The sequence below is a fragment of the Alosa sapidissima genome, chromosome 13, assembly GCF_018492685.1.
Source record: "Alosa sapidissima isolate fAloSap1 chromosome 13, fAloSap1.pri, whole genome shotgun sequence".
NCBI lineage: Eukaryota > Metazoa > Chordata > Actinopteri > Clupeiformes > Clupeidae > Alosa > Alosa sapidissima.
The window spans coordinates 17,251,118-17,270,338 of record NC_055969.1 but is presented as its reverse complement, the minus strand read 5'-3'; the positions used below and the strand labels follow the sequence as shown (position 1 = coordinate 17,270,338).

Genomic DNA, 19,221 nt, shown 5'->3' with positions numbered 1-19,221 from the left:
TGAAATTATCACCGACTTGTAACAGTACACTAACCTATTAAACAGTGATGGGCTCCGATTTCTTGAAGGGCAGGGGTGAAAAAAAAAAAAACAAGACAGAACATTTTGAAAAATAACCCCTTAAAAGATGACTTCTGGGGAGTTTTGTGGAAATAAATGCACTTAGATTGACAAATATGACATAACCATCAACATATTTAAGGTATCTTGCCATGAAAAAAGATGGCAATTGCAAAGCATAATTACCACAGCACATCATGACCTGTTTTATTTGACTGAGGGGCCTCATTCAGATATCAGGGGTAAATAACATAACCCATGGTATATGATTGAGGGGTCCAATTAAGATTTATAGTGTCACTATTTGTATTTATATAGTGTCACAAGGTTAATGAAGAATACATAAGAAAGTATTGTTTCTTATGACTTGTGATACCTACTTTCAAGCTTCAATTTCTTTACTGTTATGTCTATGTTTTACTTTTGGTAATGCAGTGTGTCCAGGCATCTAGAGAGCTTACAACAACTTTGTCACTGAACACCAGTCATAGAACTGCTGTGCACTTTTGGAATGCTGCCCTGATATTTACTTTACTTGTTCTACCAGTGCCAAAACAGTTGTGACACATGCTACTTATAAATACATATGTGGTGGGCATGAAGAGAACACAGCACATACATATCTGAAGGACATATTAATTACATGCCATGCATTTCAGGAAGCTCACAAATCAAAGGGAAACAAACAACATTTAGTAAACTGATATTTACATACCACTAAAAACTCAGTCACCACACAAATTGACAAGCAAATCCTCAGCCATTAGTACAAATGCATAGATGAACAGACTTATGGGGCAGGCATTACCCTTTAATTAGGATATATGATAACAATTGCATTTGTATCACACTACTATCAAAGTATAGGTCAACTGTTCTATATATTGATAGAAAAAACATTTTTGGACAGCATTGCTCAATATGCCACTTCTATTAACATCTTATTCCAGTTTTTTTCTGCTCAGTTAAAAATAGCCACATATTTTACCTTAATGAGCATAATGATATCAAATGGTTTTCATATATATATATATATATATATATATATATATATATATATATATATATATATATCAATATCCCATAAATAAATTGGTCAAAATACACACAAAATAATTTCATAAAATGAGTCGCAAGAACTTAAAATAGATTCAAACACGCCTTGCCTTATTAGAGCTCTGCTTAGTTGACAGAATACATCCAATATAAGGACCTGGTGGGAGTATGGGAGGACTGCAGGGGGGTTCCAGTGCACAGTAAGTCTTTCACAGACAGGCACAGAAAGGATGTGGCCTCTATTAGAGAATGTGTCATGTGTCTCTTCATCTCTAGCAACTAGCAACTAATACACTTACAATTAGTACATTACATTTATTGATATACTAAAACACTTGTCTTTGTATGTTTTTAGCATTTCTAGATACTCATAACAACTGTGGAAATTTCATCTTCTTTTGGGAGGAAAAGGTAAGGTACATCTGATTTACAGTACATCTAATTTTATCTGAACAGCTAAATGATTAAAACAAGCTACTTACATTCTGAAGTAAATAGTTTGGGGGCATTTACTGACAGGTGTAGCTCCATTCAAGGTCTTATTTGTATTCAGTCTATGCAGATTGTGTCCAATATACCTACACCATTAATTACCTACCACCATTACCACCATTAAGACTGTTTTTAGTGGCAGGCTAACACATTCCATTGACTTGCGCTAGCTTAGCACCTGCGAACTCTGCAACTAGAAGGACTGGAGGATATGTGTTGAAAACGGTCTCCACTGATAAATATCACACTTGCTAACTTTTTATTCCTCTTTTTAGTCAACATTAGCATGTACAGTATGTGCAGGGTATGTAAACTTATGAGCTGATGAACTGTGCATCTTTTGTCCCCTAATGACTGTCAATTACTTTATTTACAGTACCGTGTCTGTACATGTCTGATTGTGCAAAACATTTTATGTTGAAACTTCTCTTCATGTTTATGATTAATGCAGTAACCAGCAACCATGGCGGACGGTGATATGGCGCAATATGGCAAGGCTGCCATCTACCTCCGTAAGCCAGAGAAGGAGAGACTTGAGGCCCAAACCAGGCCCTTTGATGCAAAGACAGCTTGCTTTGTGACTGATAAAGAGGAGTTGTACGTCAAGGCTACAATTAAAAAGAAGGAAGGCGGCAAAGTCGTTGTTGAAACGCTTGAATCTAAGGAGGTACTTTAGCAAGGCTGTTGAAATTGTTCTGGTGTGAAACTTGCAATTTCACAGAAAGTTTCTTGAATACATCTCTTTGTTAAAGCTGTTTTCTACGTTGGTTTTAGGAACGGACAGTGAAGGATGACGAAGTCTTCCCCTTAAATCCTCCCAAATACGACAAAATTGAGGACATGGCCATGATGACCCACCTCAATGAAGCCTCTGTCCTGTATAACCTCAAAGAGCGTTATGCAGCATGGATGATCTATGTAAGTATTACAGTTTTAAACAAATTAAGAAAATGAAATACATTTAAAAATCTAAAAAACGAATCTTCTTTATTTCTTCATTCTAGACCTACTCCGGACTTTTCTGTGTCACTGTGAACCCCTACAAGTGGCTCCCAGTGTACGACCAAGAAGTGGTGGATGCCTACAGAGGCAAGAAGCGTGTGGAGGCCCCGCCCCACATCTTCTCTGTCTCTGACAACGCATTTCAGTTCATGCTCCAAGGTATGCTTTCAGTTTTAAATCAATCACTCAATAAAACATTATATATTTGATTCATTTATGTAAAATTAACTATTTTGAAAATTAATCTATTTTGCCCCACAGACAGAGAGAATCAGTCTGTCCTGATCACGTAAGTGTCCATGCATCCCTTAAATTTTTTTTACATTAGGCTAAACCTTTACATTATCTTCTTTAGACACCTTCTGGTACACTTTGTAATTGTGATATAGAAAAATGTCAATATCTTCTGTTTAATACAGCGGAGAATCTGGTGCTGGCAAGACTGTAAACACCAAGCGTGTCATCCAGTACTTTGCAACAATTGCAGTGGCTGGTAAGAAGTCATCAGAGGCATCAGCTGGCAGCAGTGGAAAAATTAAGGTATAGGACCCCTTTGCATATTTATAGGCTAATTATCACATAGCAACTCAGACATTAACTTCAATGACAATATACTGTATCTATTGACTTGCAGGGCTCTCTTGAAGACCAGATTATTGCCGCAAACCCACTGCTGGAGGCTTATGGTAATGCCAAGACTGTGAGGAATGACAACTCTTCACGTTTTGTAAGTTTAGTTTCCCATCTAATCTCTTACATGTTTTTTGTTTGTTTTGTTTTTGGATAGAATCGACTTCTTGGTTTTTCTTTGAACTTAAACTTATCAGGGACTTATCATGTTGTTTTCACGCCAAATAAACTCAGCAAAATATACCCACCAGTGTGCGATGTATACTAGTTTTTGACTTTTCAATAGTTCTACTGCACACCATCAGCACATGGAGAAAGAAGGGCTGTATACAGGGATTTTGAACCTTTATCATGCACTTTGTTTTATATCTATTAGTATCTCTTTTGAAAAACATCCTCTGATGTCTACTTAAACGTCTACACTATCATATTTTGCTTTTTGTATTAGTAAAGGCAGTATTTATTATTACTCTAATGTAGGTCTATACTGAATATTTTAATATTTATTGAATTCCTGCTTTGGTTAAAAGCATGAGCTTAATTAATACATGTTACTGTATGTCAAAATGTAATATCAAACAGGGAAAATTCATCAGAATTCACTTTGCCACAACGGGAAAACTGGCTAGTGCTGATATTGAGACTTGTAAGTATAATTGTTCCAAGTAGAAATGTTCTTTTATTGCCTTAAATGTATCAAATGAAAATACATCCTTCCCTGTGTAAAAAGACCTGCTGGAGAAGTCTAGAGTGACATTCCAGCTTCCTGATGAGAGAGGCTACCACATCTTCTTCCAGATGATGACCAACCACAAGCCTGAAATTATAGGTAAGGTTAATATTTTCACCAAACGTTCAATCAGTACATGTAATTCTGAATTTGTAAAATTATTTTTTAATCCCGACAGAAATGTCTCTCATCACATCCAACCCCTATGACTTCCCAATGTGCAGTCAGGGTCAGATCACTGTGGCAAGCATTAATGACAAAGAGGAGTTGGATGCCACAGATGTAAGTTTTCCAATAATGGGTTTTCCCCTCTTCAATTTCTTGAATAGCTTGAATAGCTTGATAGCTTGAAAATAATCAAATTATTTATCATTCTAGGATGCAATTGACATCCTGGGTTTCAATGCAGAGGAGAAAGTCACCATTTACAAGCTGACTGGTGCTGTGCTCCATCATGGCAACATGAAATTCAAGCAGAAGCAGCGTGAGGAGCAGGCTGAGCCTGATGGCACTGAGGGTAGGTTACGACACTATAGTGAATCAGTCAGTTCTAGTAATAACTATAAGGTACTCTCATTTATTGACTACTGATTGTCAAGCAGTAAAGATGCTACACCATGTATAAAATTGTCATACCACCATGTTATTTATATCAACATGCATATTCATGTTTATTCATATTCTAAATTTCCCCCTGGGTTAAGAAAGTATCTATCTTCATTTTAAAGTGCCCATTTTATTATTATTTATATAGACTATTTTTCAACAAGTTAAAATAGGTCTATGAGTTTCAGAAAACATGTTTGAAGTTGTTTGCTATAAATAGCTTGTAGGGAAAGATTCTTACCTACCTCTATTACACTCTTTTTCATTACATATTAATGAGCTGCTGCTCACTTACCCACGCCCCACTCCATTAACTGTTACCAGGGTCATTCGTGCCAAATCAACAAATGCCTCCAGCCTCCTCTGACCATCTTGGCTTTGCTTCATACTTTATGTCAATAATGCTAAATATTACCCAACAATTACTGTGCAAAGATTTAAGCTTGTATCAACATTATTTTCTGAGATATGGAGGCTTAAAAAACAGTTGAACTTTGGCTTGGTGCGGAGAGGTGGGGTGTTGATTATGCAACATCTGAAACACGGCAATTCAAAATCCCCTAACATCTACTACACCTTCGTTTCATAGTATAGTTAGGCTACAGAACTGCATCTTCTCAGATGAAGCACTGTGATATTATCTTGGTCAATAATTGCCAATTAGATTATTTAGCGTCCATGTAAACAAGTCGGTTGAAATCTTTAATCAGATTCATTTCAATCGGATTTAAATAAAAATGTCCATGCAAACGTGGCTATTGATTCCAATGGGAAAGACAGCTAGATGCTAGTCACACATTACATATTGATTCACACGACATTCAATCCTTTTACTAACACAATGGTTATGAAGAAATGTGTATATGTAACTGACTCATGCCGAAACTATGTACACTACCAACCTAATTCGTTTCCAATACCCCAGTGTTGAGAGTAGGAATTTAGCCCCTAGCTAACACTTACCATAATCTCTATGTAAAATGGTTAGCTTGCTAGCTAGCTATCTAACAGTGGAACTTCAGTAGCCTACAACATAAGCTTAGCTATCTCACCTAGTTGTAGGAAATATGTAAGTGATGGAATTAGAATGAATCCCATGAACAAACAGATAACTCTTACACCAACCTTATTTTGTGCATGTTATTCATGTTTGTTCAACGATTTAGTAAGTATAAATCCTTTTCCCTGCCCACTTTGATGCAGCTCCATAGGTTTCCATTATATACATGTAATGTAATTGCCCTAAAAGGAGGTGGTGGGTGGGACAAATGTTTCGGCTTGTGACGTCAAAAGCCTTGCCGATTTTGACTAGCTCACCCTGGAGGCTGAAGGCAGGATACATCCAGAAACCCTTATCTCACTCAAAACAGCATGGAAGTTTGTATGCGTGTGGAAGTACCAAAGACACACAGTAACACATCAAATCCCAGAAAAAGTGATTTTTCCATAATATGGGCACTTCAAAACAAAAAACAATGGCCACTCAGATACCTTTATGTTTGTGTGAGGTATATAGCCTTTAATCTAACACTATCTTGGGACAAACGTTTTGATTTAGGGAGAGGAGATTGAGGTGGACAAACTTGTTTCATATGTTGTCCCAAATTGTGTGTGTGTGGAGTACGAAATTGGTCGCTATACAGTACATTTCAAACCACGAAAATGCTTCACTGTTGCACTTTTTTTTAGATGCTGACAAAGTCTCTTACCTCATGGGCCTGAACTCCGCTGACATGCTGAAGGCTTTATGCTACCCAAGAGTGAAAGTCGGAAATGAGTATGTCACCAAGGGTCAGACTGTGCCACAGGTATTATTTTTGTCACTAAAAAGTTCACTTCAGATCACAAACCACTTGGCAGTATTTGTACAGAATTACTAGTAGTAAAGTGACCTGCTTTTATCCTATCAGCTTTTTACTTTTTGGTCTCTGAGCGTAGGATGACCAATGCGTGAATATTCTGTTTCAGGTCAATAACGCAGTGTCGGCCTTGTCCAAGTCCATCTATGAGAGGATGTTCTTGTGGATGGTCATCCGTATAAACCAGATGCTGGACACTAAACAGCCAAGGCAGTACTATATCGGTGTGCTGGATATTGCTGGCTTTGAGATTTTTGATGTAAGTATAAGTTAACACCATTTTTCACTCACACTACAATGTAGTATAATTTCAGTAGGGGACATTCATATTACAAACTATTTTTTAATCACAGTACAACAGCATGGAACAGCTATGCATCAACTTCACCAATGAGAAACTGCAACAGTTCTTCAACCACACCATGTTCGTTCTGGAGCAAGAGGAGTACAAGAAAGAGGGCATTGTATGGGAGTTCATTGACTTCGGCATGGACTTAGCCGCTTGCATTGAGCTCATTGAGAAGGTCAGTTTGAATCAGTCAAATGAAGTGCTAGATTTGTATTGTTTAACAATATCCTTTTAAAACTAAGCTCATTTTCCAACAGCCTATGGGAATCTTTGCCATCCTTGAAGAGGAGTGTATGTTCCCCAAGGCCTCTGACACCACTTTCAAGAACAAGCTGTATGACCAGCATCTTGGCAAAAATAAAGCCTTTGAGAAGCCCAAACCTGCCAAAGGCAAAGCTGAGGCCCACTTCTCCCTGGTGCACTATGCCGGCACTGTGGACTACAACATCACTGGCTGGCTGGACAAGAACAAGGATCCACTGAACGATTCTGTCATACAGTTGTACCAGAAGTCGGGAGTTAAACTCCTGCCTGTCCTGTACCCACCTGTTGTTGAGGGTAACAAAACGCTATATAAAATCTAAAAGCTACTTGTAAAACAGTTTCACCTCTCCTCCAAGAGAGTTTAGTTTCCACACATAAGTTTCCCATTCATTTCTCCAAATGACATCTGGAATAATCCATATAGACTTAGGCTGACCAGCTATGACGTGACTCGTAATCATACAACATTTCATTTCAAGCAAAAAAACGAACAGGAAAATTATAAAAAGGCTTCTACACGTTAAGATTTTGGGTAGTGAAGTACTGGGCGAATAAAACCATTTTCCCTCAAAACAAAGTTAATGCCTCATGTCATTGCTGGTTCATAGCTGTCAACCCTCACGTTTTTTCCGGGTTTCTCACGTGTTTTAACATTTTTCCCGCTGTCTTCCCGTTTTAATATTTTCCTGTAAAATATCCTGTATTTTAACAATCTCATAATATTAGCTCGACCATCAGCCCTGTCAGTCTCTGTGCTGTTGTCCTGTTGCTACCCCCTTGCCCTACCACACTAGGCTACTTGGAACGCACACAATTGTTTGCGCAGGAGAGAGAATGACAGCACACAGGACATCGATTACAGAACTTTAGCCTTGTTAGGGCTGTATAGTTGACCAAATTATTATAGGCTGTTGTTAGGTGTAAATAAACTTTGTTGGCTACATTATTAGCTGACCAATGCACAAGCTTGCAATTGCGAAATGGACTAATTCTGCAATCCTTCCAACGTTGGGGGACGAATGTTGACATTTTCCCGTATTTTGGGTGAGAAACCTGGGAAATCTCCCTTATTTTCAATGCTCAATGTTGACAGCTATGTGCTGGTTTTAAGTCTACCATAGACAGTGGCTTATACTCCAGTTGTCAATGGAGAAGTTGTATTGAATTTTACTTCCAGAATCAACGGCGGGCAAGACTGTTGAGCTCTATAACTTTCTGTGCATGTAACTCAACTGTCAATTTTTTCACCTGTTTGTATTTCAACAGAACCTGCTGGTGGTGGTGGTAAGAAGGGTGGTAAGAAGAAGGGTGGCTCCATGCAGACTGTGTCATCTCAGTTCAGGGTATGTATATTAAACCAATAACAAACACATCAATCATCCTAAAGAAAGGTGAGGGGATGTTTTAATAGCTTTCTTATCTCAACAGGAGAACTTGGGCAAACTGATGACCAACTTGAGGAGCACCCATCCCCACTTTGTGCGTTGTCTGATTCCAAATGAAATTAAGAAACCAGGTAAAGGGCATTTGGTAGTCAATAAAGATGTGTGTATTATTCATGTGTTACATTGAGATTGAAGATCTCATGACATGTATTTCACAGGTTATATGCAGAACTTCCTGGTCATCCACCAGCTCAGGTGCAATGGTGTGCTGGAGGGTATCAGAATCTGCAGAAAGGGTTTCCCAAGCAGAATCCTCTATGCTGACTTCAAGCAGAGGTGAACTGACAAAGCCAATGGAGTATTACATATATTCAGTTCTGTATTTAGAGAGGGAGAAGTAATGCTTTATATGTTTTTTTATTTATTTATTAATTTATTTGTCAGGGACAATACAGCGCACATTATTACATACATAGCTGTCACAGTCAATGCCATAACAATGTCTTTAGATGTGTTACATAAAAGGTTTCTAGCCAGTTGGCTTATTTGCAACCCCAGTCCCTGGTCAGACCTTTCTAAAAACATATTGTAATCTAAAAGTATTCTAAAAAGTGTAGTATACGTGTGCATACACCTCTCTATACACATAGAGACCAACAAAACATGAAGGGTAATGTGTTCATACCCTAATCATGCACAACAGGACAACCCCAACATACATGGGAACATCACAAACAGCAAGTCACGTAACACAACCCCCAGACACCGAACCGCCCGCAGACTCTCACTTATATGGACAGCCAGTCACAACATACACAAATACAATAACACAGACAGCAAATCACATACAATGCAACCCCAGATTCCTAGCCGCATGCACCTATGCGAACAGCCAGTCACACACAACAAACAATAACACAGACACAAAACATCACGTACTACACAACCCCCAGATACCCAACCGCCCGCAAACTCTCACCGCAAATATGTCCATTTATTTATTCAATTCAGATACAAAGTGCTGAATGCCAGCGTCATCCCTGATGGTCAGTTCATTGATAACAAGAAGGCTTCTGAGAAGCTCTTGGGATCTATTGATGTTGATCACACACAATACAAGTTTGGACATACAAAGGTAGATATGTGTCATGCAATCTATTATCTGTATCCCATGAGTATAAACTAGAGCACAGCCATTTCTGTGTGATATAGATGCTTATATTTTCATTTATCCCTCAGGTGTTCTTCAAAGCTGGTCTGCTGGGTGACCTTGAGGAGATGCGAGATGAGAAACTGGCTTCCCTGGTCACAATGACTCAGGCTCTCTGCCGTGCATACCTGATGAGGAAGGAGTATGTGAAGATGACAGAAAGGAGGTAATGTATGATGTATTTGGTGTAATCATGTTTAAAAATCATCTGACATTAAATATAGCATCATTATTTTGTTTTAATTAACTGTAATCGGTTTGATTTAAAGAATAATGAGTCTCTCATAAATTGTTAGTGGAAATATAACATAACATTTACCTTTTACAGAGAAGCAATCTACACCATTCAGTACAATATACGGTCATTCATGAGTGTCAAGACCTGGCCATGGATGAAGGTTTACTACAAGATCAAGCCTCTGCTGCAGAGTGCTGAAACTGAAAAGGAATTGGCCAACCTGAAGGAGGAGCATGAAAAACTCAAAGTCGACCATGCCAAGGTAGAGGTCAGGAAGAAGGAGCTTGAGGAAAAGATGGTAGCTCTGGTGCAAGAGAGGAATGACCTGGCTCTTCAAGTGGCATCTGTAAGTGTATCAATATTCACAATCATACCACTACCCAGTCTCAGCATTGTGTTTTCAATACAAATCAGATGTCATGCTTCTATTTTGTATTTATAATAGGGATCTGAGGGTCTCAATGATGCTGAGGAGAGGTGTGAGGGTCTCATCAAAAGTAAGATCCAGCTTGAGGCCAAGCTCAAAGAGACAACCGAGAGACTGGAGGATGAAGAGGAAATCAATGCTGAGCTGACTGCCAAGAAGAGGAAACTGGAGGATGAGTGCTCTGAGCTCAAGAAGGACATTGATGATCTGGAGCTCACCTTGGCCAAAGTGGAGAAGGAGAAACATGCTACTGAAAACAAGGTTTACATTCTTTTAAAAAAGTATATGTGTCAAGAAGTCTTTATAAAGTTCAATAGATACTGATATAAAACTTTCTATGTGCAGGTCAAGAACCTGACAGAGGAGATGGCCGCTCAGGATGAGTCCATTGGTAAGCTGACAAAGGAGAAGAAAGCCCTCCAAGAGGCACACCAGCAGACTCTTGATGATCTTCAGGCAGAGGAAGACAAAGTCAATTCTCTGACTAAGGCCAAGACTAAGCTTGAACAACAAGTGGATGATGTGAGTTTACAACCTGAGAGTTAAATGAAATGTATGGACATCGTTGTGCTACTTAATTACAATACGTTGTGCTTCAAATACTTAATGTTACTCAATCTGCAGCTTGAAGGTTCCCTAGAGCAAGAAAAGAAGCTCCGTATGGATCTTGAGAGAACTAAGAGAAAGCTTGAGGGAGACCTGAAGTTGTCCCAGGAGAACATCATGGATCTGGAGAATGACAAGCAGCAGTCTGAGGAGAAGCTGAAGAAGTAATTTAGAATTCCAATTAGCAACACTATATGCAAACGTTTACTCCTAATAGCACTCAACCCTTCTCTGTAACTAGTCATTGACGATTATTTCACTTACTATGACACAGGAAGGACTTTGAAACAAGCCAACTTCTTAGCAAGATTGAGGATGAACAATCCTTGGGTGCTCAGCTTCAGAAGAAGATCAAGGAGCTTCAGGTTTGTTTTACATAAATACTGCTTTTATTCTTTGTCTTATCTTTTTAAATCTCACAATTCCTTTATAAAAACCATCAGGCCCGCATTGAGGAACTGGAGGAAGAGATTGAGGCTGAACGTGCAGCTCGTGCCAAGGTTGAGAAGCAGAGAGCTGATATCTCCAGGGAACTTGAGGAGATCAGTGAGAGGCTTGAGGAGGCTGGTGGTGCCACTGCTGCTCAAATTGAGATGAACAAGAAGCGTGAGGCTGAGTTCCAGAAGCTGCGTCGTGACCTTGAGGAGTCCACCCTGCAGCATGAAGCCACTGCTGCAGCTCTCCGCAAGAAGCAGGCCGACAGTGTGGCTGAGCTGGGAGAGCAGATCGACAACCTCCAGCGTGTCAAGCAAAAGCTTGAGAAGGAGAAGAGTGAATTCAAGATGGAGATTGATGACCTCTCCAGTAATATGGAGGCCGTTGCTAAGGCTAAGGTAAACAATATGTATGCAAATAGCAAAGGTTAGCATATGAATAAATCTAAATCTATTGTTTGCCTATTATCATCCATCTTTCCAGAATCTGACTACAATTTGGTCTCATCTCAAAATTATTATTGTTCACTAACAGTCCAACCTGGAGAAGATGTGCCGCACCCTTGAGGACCAACTGGGTGAAGTCAAGGCAAAGAGTGATGAGGGTGCTCGCCAGAACAATGACCTCAGTGCTCAGAGAGCAAGACTTCTAACTGAAAATGGTGAGCTTGGCCGCCAGGTGGAAGAGAAAGAGGCTCTTGTATCTCAGCTGACCAGGAGCAAGCAAGCCTTCACTCAGCAAATTGAGGAGCTGAAGAGACTGAATGAAGAGGAAGTCAAGGTACTGATACCTGTGTATGAAATAGAAACAATTGAAGTATGTGGATCACTTTATGTGAAAGGTTTTATAAACATCCTTACTTGTTAACAAACAGGCCAAGAATGCCCTGGCCCATGCTGTTCAGTCTGCACGCCATGACTGTGACCTCCTGAGGGAGCAGTTTGAGGAAGAGCAGGAGGCAAAGGCTGAACTGCAGCGTGGCATGTCCAAGGCCAACAGCGAGGTTGCTCAGTGGAGAACCAAATATGAAACTGATGCCATCCAGCGCACTGAAGAGCTTGAGGAGTCCAAGTATGTACCAAACATGCAAAGAAACAAATAGAATGCCAATGTAGATTATTATATTGTGTACTAAAATCACGGTAAATGGGAAGTACTCTGACGTAAATGTATTGCTTTATCAGGAAAAAGCTTGCCCAGCGTCTGCAGGAGGCTGAGGAGCAAATTGAGGCTATCAACTCCAAGTGTGCCTCTCTGGACAAGACCAAGCAGAGACTCCAAGGTGAGGTTGAGGACCTCATGATTGATGTAGAAAGAGCCAACGCTCTGGCTGCCAATCTTGACAAGAAGCAGAGGAACTTTGACAAGGTAATACCTCCAAAACATTGTTTAGATATGGACATTTAGGTCAGAGAAATATTTCGCATATGTACATGAGATTTTGGTAGCAGTGCATTTGATGTGAATGATCAAAGATACAAAATACTTTTCAAAGGTTCTGGCAGAGTGGAAGCAGAAGTACGAGGAGAGTCAGGCTGAGCTGGAGGGTGCCCAGAAAGAGGCCCGTTCTCTCAGCACTGAGCTGTTCAAGATGAAGAACTCCTATGAGGAGGCTCTTGACCAGTTGGAAACTCTGAAGAGGGAAAACAAGAACCTCCAGCGTAAGTCAAGATGATCATGACATACTTCCCAATCAAACCATGTCAAAACTAATACTGTATGTTCTGGTATTGAAACAAAAAATGAATGTCAATATTGAGAGGGATTAACTTTGTGTTAAATTAAGTGTTCTAAATGTATTTCTGCAGAGGAGATCTCTGACCTGACTGAGCAGCTGGGTGAGACTGGAAAGAGCATTCATGAGCTGGAGAAGGCCAAGAAGACTGTTGAGAGTGAGAAGGCTGAGATTCAGACTGCTCTTGAAGAGGCTGAGGTAGACATTCAGGCTGGCATTATTAAAAACAAGTGACCTATCAGAAAGTGAAAAAATATTAATTTCAAATCCTTCATTTTCTCATTTAGGGAACTCTTGAGCATGAGGAGTCCAAGATTCTTCGTGTCCAGCTTGAACTGAACCAAGTCAAGGGTGAGGTTGACAGGAAGCTTGCAGAGAAGGATGAGGAGATGGAGCAGATCAAGAGGAATAGCCAGAGGGTGATTGACTCCATGCAGAGCACTTTGGATGCTGAGGTCAGGAGCAGGAATGATGCCCTGAGAATCAAGAAGAAGATGGAGGGAGACCTCAATGAGATGGAGGTTCAGCTGAGCCATGCTAACCGCCAGGCTTCTGAGTCCCAGAAACAACTAAGGACCATTCAGGGTCAACTCAAGGTCAGCCATAACAACAGAACCTTGTAACTTATTACTTTACATGTGTTTTTTTTACTTGGCCACCAAACATTATGGCAAAAATGCTTCATATATTGAGGTAGTGTACATACCTTTTAAAACCTCCAGGATGCCCAGTTGCACCTTGATGATGCTGTTCGAGGACAGGAAGACATGCAGGAGCAGGCTGCAATGGTGGAGCGCAGGAACGGCCTGATGGTGGCTGAGATTGAGGAGCTCAGGACTGCCCTGGAGCAGACAGAGAGAGGCCGCAAAGTGGCTGAGCAGGAGCTGGTTGATGCCAGTGAGCGCGTTGGCCTCTTGCACTCCCAGGTAAAAAATAACACAAGTTGTTTTAATTGATGTTTTAAACAAACTGTTCCAGCATTGAAATTGCATGAGGTTGTCGGTTTCTCCAAATTAGAACACAAGTCTGATCAACACCAAGAAGAAGCTTGAGGCTGACCTGGTTCAGGTCCAGAGTGAGGTTGATGACATCGTCCAAGAGGCTAGAAATGCTGAGGACAAGGCCAAGAAAGCCATCACTGATGTACGTTGTTTTTCTTCAGAACCAGATCATTATATTCAGAAGTACCTATACATCTATTTAAAATACACAATTTTATCATCTAGGCTGCCATGATGGCAGAGGAGTTGAAGAAGGAGCAGGACACCAGTTCCCATCTGGAGAGGATGAAGAAGAACCTGGAGGTCACTGTGAAGGATCTGCAGCATCGCCTTGATGAGGCTGAGAATCTGGCCATGAAGGGTGGCAAGAAACAGCTCCAGAAACTGGAGACGAGGGTAGGCAGCCAAATATGATTATGAAAACATTTGTTTAGCTCATAGCTACACAAGGGTCAGTGCCTGAAATTAGAACATTTTCCATGTTAAGGTTCGTGAGCTGGAGGGTGAGGTCGAGGCTGAACAGAGACGTGGTGTTGATGCAGTCAAAGGGGTCCGCAAATACGAGAGGAGGGTGAAGGAGCTCACCTACCAGGCAAGAAATGTCTCCACTTTGTGTACAAATGCATGCAAAATCAGTATCAGTATTCTCTTTCTTGACACACCTTTTCTCTTCAGACTGAGGAGGACAAGAAGAACATCAACAGACTGCAGGATCTGGTTGACAAGCTGCAGCTGAAGGTCAAGGCCTACAAGAGGCAGGCTGAGGAAGCTGTAAGTCATTTTTATTTTGGCTTAACAGGAAAATGTTTGCTCCTCATGGTACATTGGCTGTTATGTTTCTTTGCATTCATTGCACTACAATTTCATATTAAAAAAGGAGGAGCAGGCCAACACCCACTTGTCCAAGTTCAGGAAGGTGCAGCATGAGCTGGAGGAGGCTGAGGAGCGTGCTGACATTGCTGAGTCTCAGGTCAACAAGCTGAGGGCCAAGAGCCGTGATGGTGGCAAGGTATGATAATGTTTCCTGTTTATTTATCAATATTTCTCAAATGAACATTGAAAATCCTAAAGTCATTGATCTTTATTTGGTGTCTAATGAACTTGATTTTTTTGTATTGTTTTTTAAAGGGCAAAGAGACTGCTGAGTAAACCCTCAGATTCCATGTTACTTTCATCTGGATGAATAATTCTGGTTAATCTGACCATTCTGTAACAATGCAGACTACCAAATAAAATATTTGCGTATTCAAATATTTTGTCTTGACTTTTTTTTAATGCCATCAACTTTTCTACATCAAAAAATTTAACACTGCAACAGAAAATATAAACCGTCTACAGCAGAGAAGATTTAATCATGTCCAACTTAGAAAGCATATTTGGAAACTGTATTGTACTGCATAGTAGCTTACTGTAGGTTTACAGTAGAAATGCAATATTTTGGACATGAAAATACTGAGGTACTGCACTGTATTGTAGTATAAAACTTTAAAAAGTCATTCGTGCAGTTGGAGAGCTGTTAGAGAAGACAACCACTCCAGTGAGGGCACAGCTTTTGCGTACTTTCTCTGGTGTTGTTCCTACTCCGGCTGGAGAGGAGAGCATGGAGAATTGGATAGAACAAGCTAAGTGGATGATTTCAGAATGTGATTGTACTGAAAAAGAGGGTAACACTTTATAATAACTACACACAATTAGTCATTTATTAAGCCTTTGTTACTTATTAGTTAATGGTTTCTTCATCATTAGTAATTTCTAATTTATCATCAATAAAGCATTTGTTCACACAGTTATAAATAGTTTGTTCATAGTAAATAAGCCTGTTTCTTAAATATGTTCATACATTATTACATAATAAATGATGCAATAATATATTTTTGATTAAGTAATATTTCCATTATTTAACAGTTGTTACATACACATGCACTAATGATTAGTTAGGGTAAGGATACATATTTTATAAACCACTTCCTAAGACGGCCACCATTCAACCCGAAAAAAGTCATATAACCGTCCCAATGACTCTGAAGCTGTTAAATGAAGGTAAATTAAGCTAAAAAACTTGCATATTAAGCTAAAAAACCTGCATAGTGTGCCTTTAAATACAATAATATGTAACATTGTAAAGAGTGAAAAACCATTACCTAAGCTAAGACTCCTTATGCTGCTGCTGCAACTGGGTGCTGAGCCTCCATTGTCTATAGGATACACATAAACACAATAAAGTCACATTCATATCTCTACATTAAATTGCACTAGGTCATTTTTAGTATCTAGGCTGTACAGCTCATCACCTGTACAATTTGGATCATTTCCAGTTGTTTGTGTGACATCTGTGATCTTATCTTCTTTTCTGACATGTGTCTTCTTCTTTGCTTTAGGCTAAATAAAGATCAATTTAAAAATTTGAGTTTACAGATTTACACTGAATCACTGTGAACAAGTACATTGGGCACAATAGCCTCTGTTTATAGAAACCCATTTGCTCTAGATACTAATTACACTCCTAGTAAAGACCGGTCTGTCATAGTTCCTCTTCACTGTAGCCGTGAGGGGTTGTTATTTCACGGTCGTTTAACCATCTTATACAAGTTAAAGTAGCTAAATTTGCTCCGAAGTAGTATGAAGCACTTCAAACCTAACTAGAAAACCATTTCCTGAAGGAAATACAGTGCATGCAAAGTTGTTGCTGGGTTGGTTGCTAGGGTAATTGTAGTGGTTGCTATGCGATAAAGTGGTTGCTAAGATGTTGCTAGGGTAATTATAGTGGTTGCTATGCTATGAAAGTGGTTGCTAGGTTGTTGCTAGGGTACTTAAGGTTGGTGCTAGGCTGTTGCTAGGGTAATTATAGTGGTTGCTATGCTATGAAAGTGGTTGTTAGGTTGTTGCTAGGGTATTTAAGGTGGTTGCTAGTCTGTTGCTAGGATAATGATGGTGGTTACTATGCTATAAAAGTGGTTGCTAGGTTGTTGCTAGGGTAATTATAGTGGTTGCTATGCTATAAAAGTGGTTGCTAGGTTGTTGCTTGGGTAATTATAGTGGTTACTACGCTATAAAAAGTGGTTGCTAGGTTGTTGCTAGGGTACTTAAGGTGGTTGCTAGGCTGTTGCTAGGGTAATTATAGTGGTTGCTATGCTAAAATAGTGTAAATAGTAAAAAAAGTAAAAATAGTTCAAAGTTATTCAAATTTGGAGAAATAGAGAGAGGGATATAGAAAATGAGGGAAAGTGAAGAAAAAGAAGTGAAAGAAAGTTGGGATGAGAAGTAAGCTATTCAGTTGAATGGAGAGGGACACAGAGAAGAGGTTCCATTGAAGTTGCTGCAGGCAGTCAGTGAGAGAGCACAGGTGCAGTTGATTGCATTCTATTTCCTTAATAGCCTATTATGATGTCATAAAACCAATGTTAAGTCTATGGAGATTTTAAGTTTAGTTACATGCACTGTTCTGTTATCCGAAGTCTTCTTATTATTATTACAGTGCATGAAAATGCACTGTACTGTTCTTCCTAGGCAACAACAAATTATTTTTCTTATTACAGTGCATGAAAATGCACTGTACTGTTCTTCCTAGGCAACTTCTTCTTATTATTATTATTCCGCTTACCACTTTTTCCGTACGCAATTTCTCTTGAACAGTTTAACTTAGAAACTTCATTCAAACTTTGTAACGTAGGTCTTCAAACAGATCGGGTTGGTATGACTTTTCAACTTTGAAACTTTTATACTTTTTAAACTATTAAAGAAAAACTTTTTAAAAATCCCCATAGACTTAACATTGCCGATTGTGACATCATAATACGGCCGTTAAGCAATTAGAATCCTATGGCAGGTGTTCAGGCCACCTGCAGCCTCAGGATTTAAGCATACAATCTGGGTCAATTAAGACTACACATCCTATTCAACTGTTTCCTCTGCCCAAAACTGTTTCAAAATAAAAGTCCTCACTACAATAATCCACTGTTAAACAATGTAACCCATTAAACTACTGAACTTTTTACATTCAACTTTTAAACGGTCTACTTTTAAACTATCATTAAACTATCTATCTATTAAACTAGCTGTCTATCAACAACTTTTAAACTATCTACATTCAACTTTTAAACTATATACATTCACTAGCTGTCTATCAACAACTTTTAACTTGTCATCAACTGTCAACACTTTTCATCAACTATGACTCCTACCCACTGTAGCTAGTTAGCATGGTTAGCAAAGTTAACATTGTTAGCATTGCTAGCATTGTTAGCATTTTTAGCAAAACTGCTAAAAATGATTAGCTAGGTTAGCTAAGTCACATGGTTAGCATAGTTAGCATGCTAGTTAGCATAACTGCTAAAAATGATTAGCTAAGTAACATGGTTAACATAGTTAGCATGCTAGCATGTTAGTTAGCATTTTTAGCAAAACTGCTAAAAATGATTAGCTAGATTAGCTAAGTAACATAGTTAGCATGCTAGTTAGCATAGTTAACATAACTACTAAACATGATTAGCTAAGTAACATGGTTAACATAGTTAACATGCTAGTTAGCATAGTTAGCATAACTACTAAAAATGATAAGCTTGGTTAACTAAGTCACATGGTTAACATAGTTAGCATGTTAGCATTGCTAACATAGTTAGCATGTTTAGCAAAACTGCTAGAAAATGTTAGTAAAGTTAACTAAGTAGCATGGTTAGCATTGCTAGCACTACTATAAAACATTAGCTAAGTAACATGGTTAGCAGAATTACAAATCTTAGCATAACTGCTAGCAAACATTAGAGCCATTCCAACTTTCAGTTATCGTCAAATATCTACCTATACACAGCCATTAAACTATTTGAATATCAACATTCATTCAACTTCCAGTCTGTCAACAACTTTTAAACTATTTACCTTCAACTTTTAAACGGTCTACTTTTAAACTATCATTAAACTATCTATTAAACTAGCTGTCTATCAACAACTTTTAAACTATCTACTGTCTATCAACAACTTTTAAACTATCTACATTCAGCTTTTAAACAGTCTACTTTTAAACTATCAACTTTTATTAAGCTATGCAACCACCATGTCTATCCTAGCATCACCGTAGTAACCATCTCTGTATTATCTGTTTTAACTATACATGATATTTTACATCACAACTTTAGCATT

At 39.0% G+C, this 19,221-nt stretch overlaps 1 protein-coding gene across 1 annotated transcript; it reads left to right on the top strand.

Annotated features, from left to right (window-relative positions):
* The first annotated feature begins 1,474 nt into the window (after nucleotides 1-1,474).
* Nucleotides 1,475-15,308, top strand: LOC121680838 (myosin heavy chain, fast skeletal muscle-like). The gene is made up of 39 exons (XM_042060384.1): nucleotides 1,475-1,527; nucleotides 2,060-2,275; nucleotides 2,383-2,526; nucleotides 2,613-2,769; nucleotides 2,872-2,899; nucleotides 3,030-3,150; nucleotides 3,245-3,337; nucleotides 3,823-3,886; nucleotides 3,971-4,069; nucleotides 4,149-4,252; nucleotides 4,349-4,487; nucleotides 6,266-6,384; nucleotides 6,545-6,694; nucleotides 6,789-6,959; nucleotides 7,042-7,342; nucleotides 8,315-8,391; nucleotides 8,477-8,564; nucleotides 8,652-8,769; nucleotides 9,445-9,568; nucleotides 9,673-9,809; nucleotides 9,972-10,227; nucleotides 10,327-10,569; nucleotides 10,654-10,830; nucleotides 10,933-11,078; nucleotides 11,189-11,279; nucleotides 11,358-11,747; nucleotides 11,884-12,129; nucleotides 12,224-12,420; nucleotides 12,534-12,717; nucleotides 12,845-13,010; nucleotides 13,158-13,282; nucleotides 13,372-13,680; nucleotides 13,807-14,010; nucleotides 14,102-14,227; nucleotides 14,311-14,481; nucleotides 14,573-14,677; nucleotides 14,761-14,856; nucleotides 14,963-15,094; nucleotides 15,214-15,308. The coding sequence occupies exons 2-39, from the start codon at nucleotides 2,072-2,074 to the stop codon at nucleotides 15,232-15,234; spliced, it is 5,823 nt and encodes a 1,940-aa protein (XP_041916318.1). The 5' UTR covers nucleotides 1,475-1,527; nucleotides 2,060-2,071; the 3' UTR covers nucleotides 15,235-15,308.
* The last annotated feature ends 3,913 nt before the right edge of the window (nucleotides 15,309-19,221 follow it).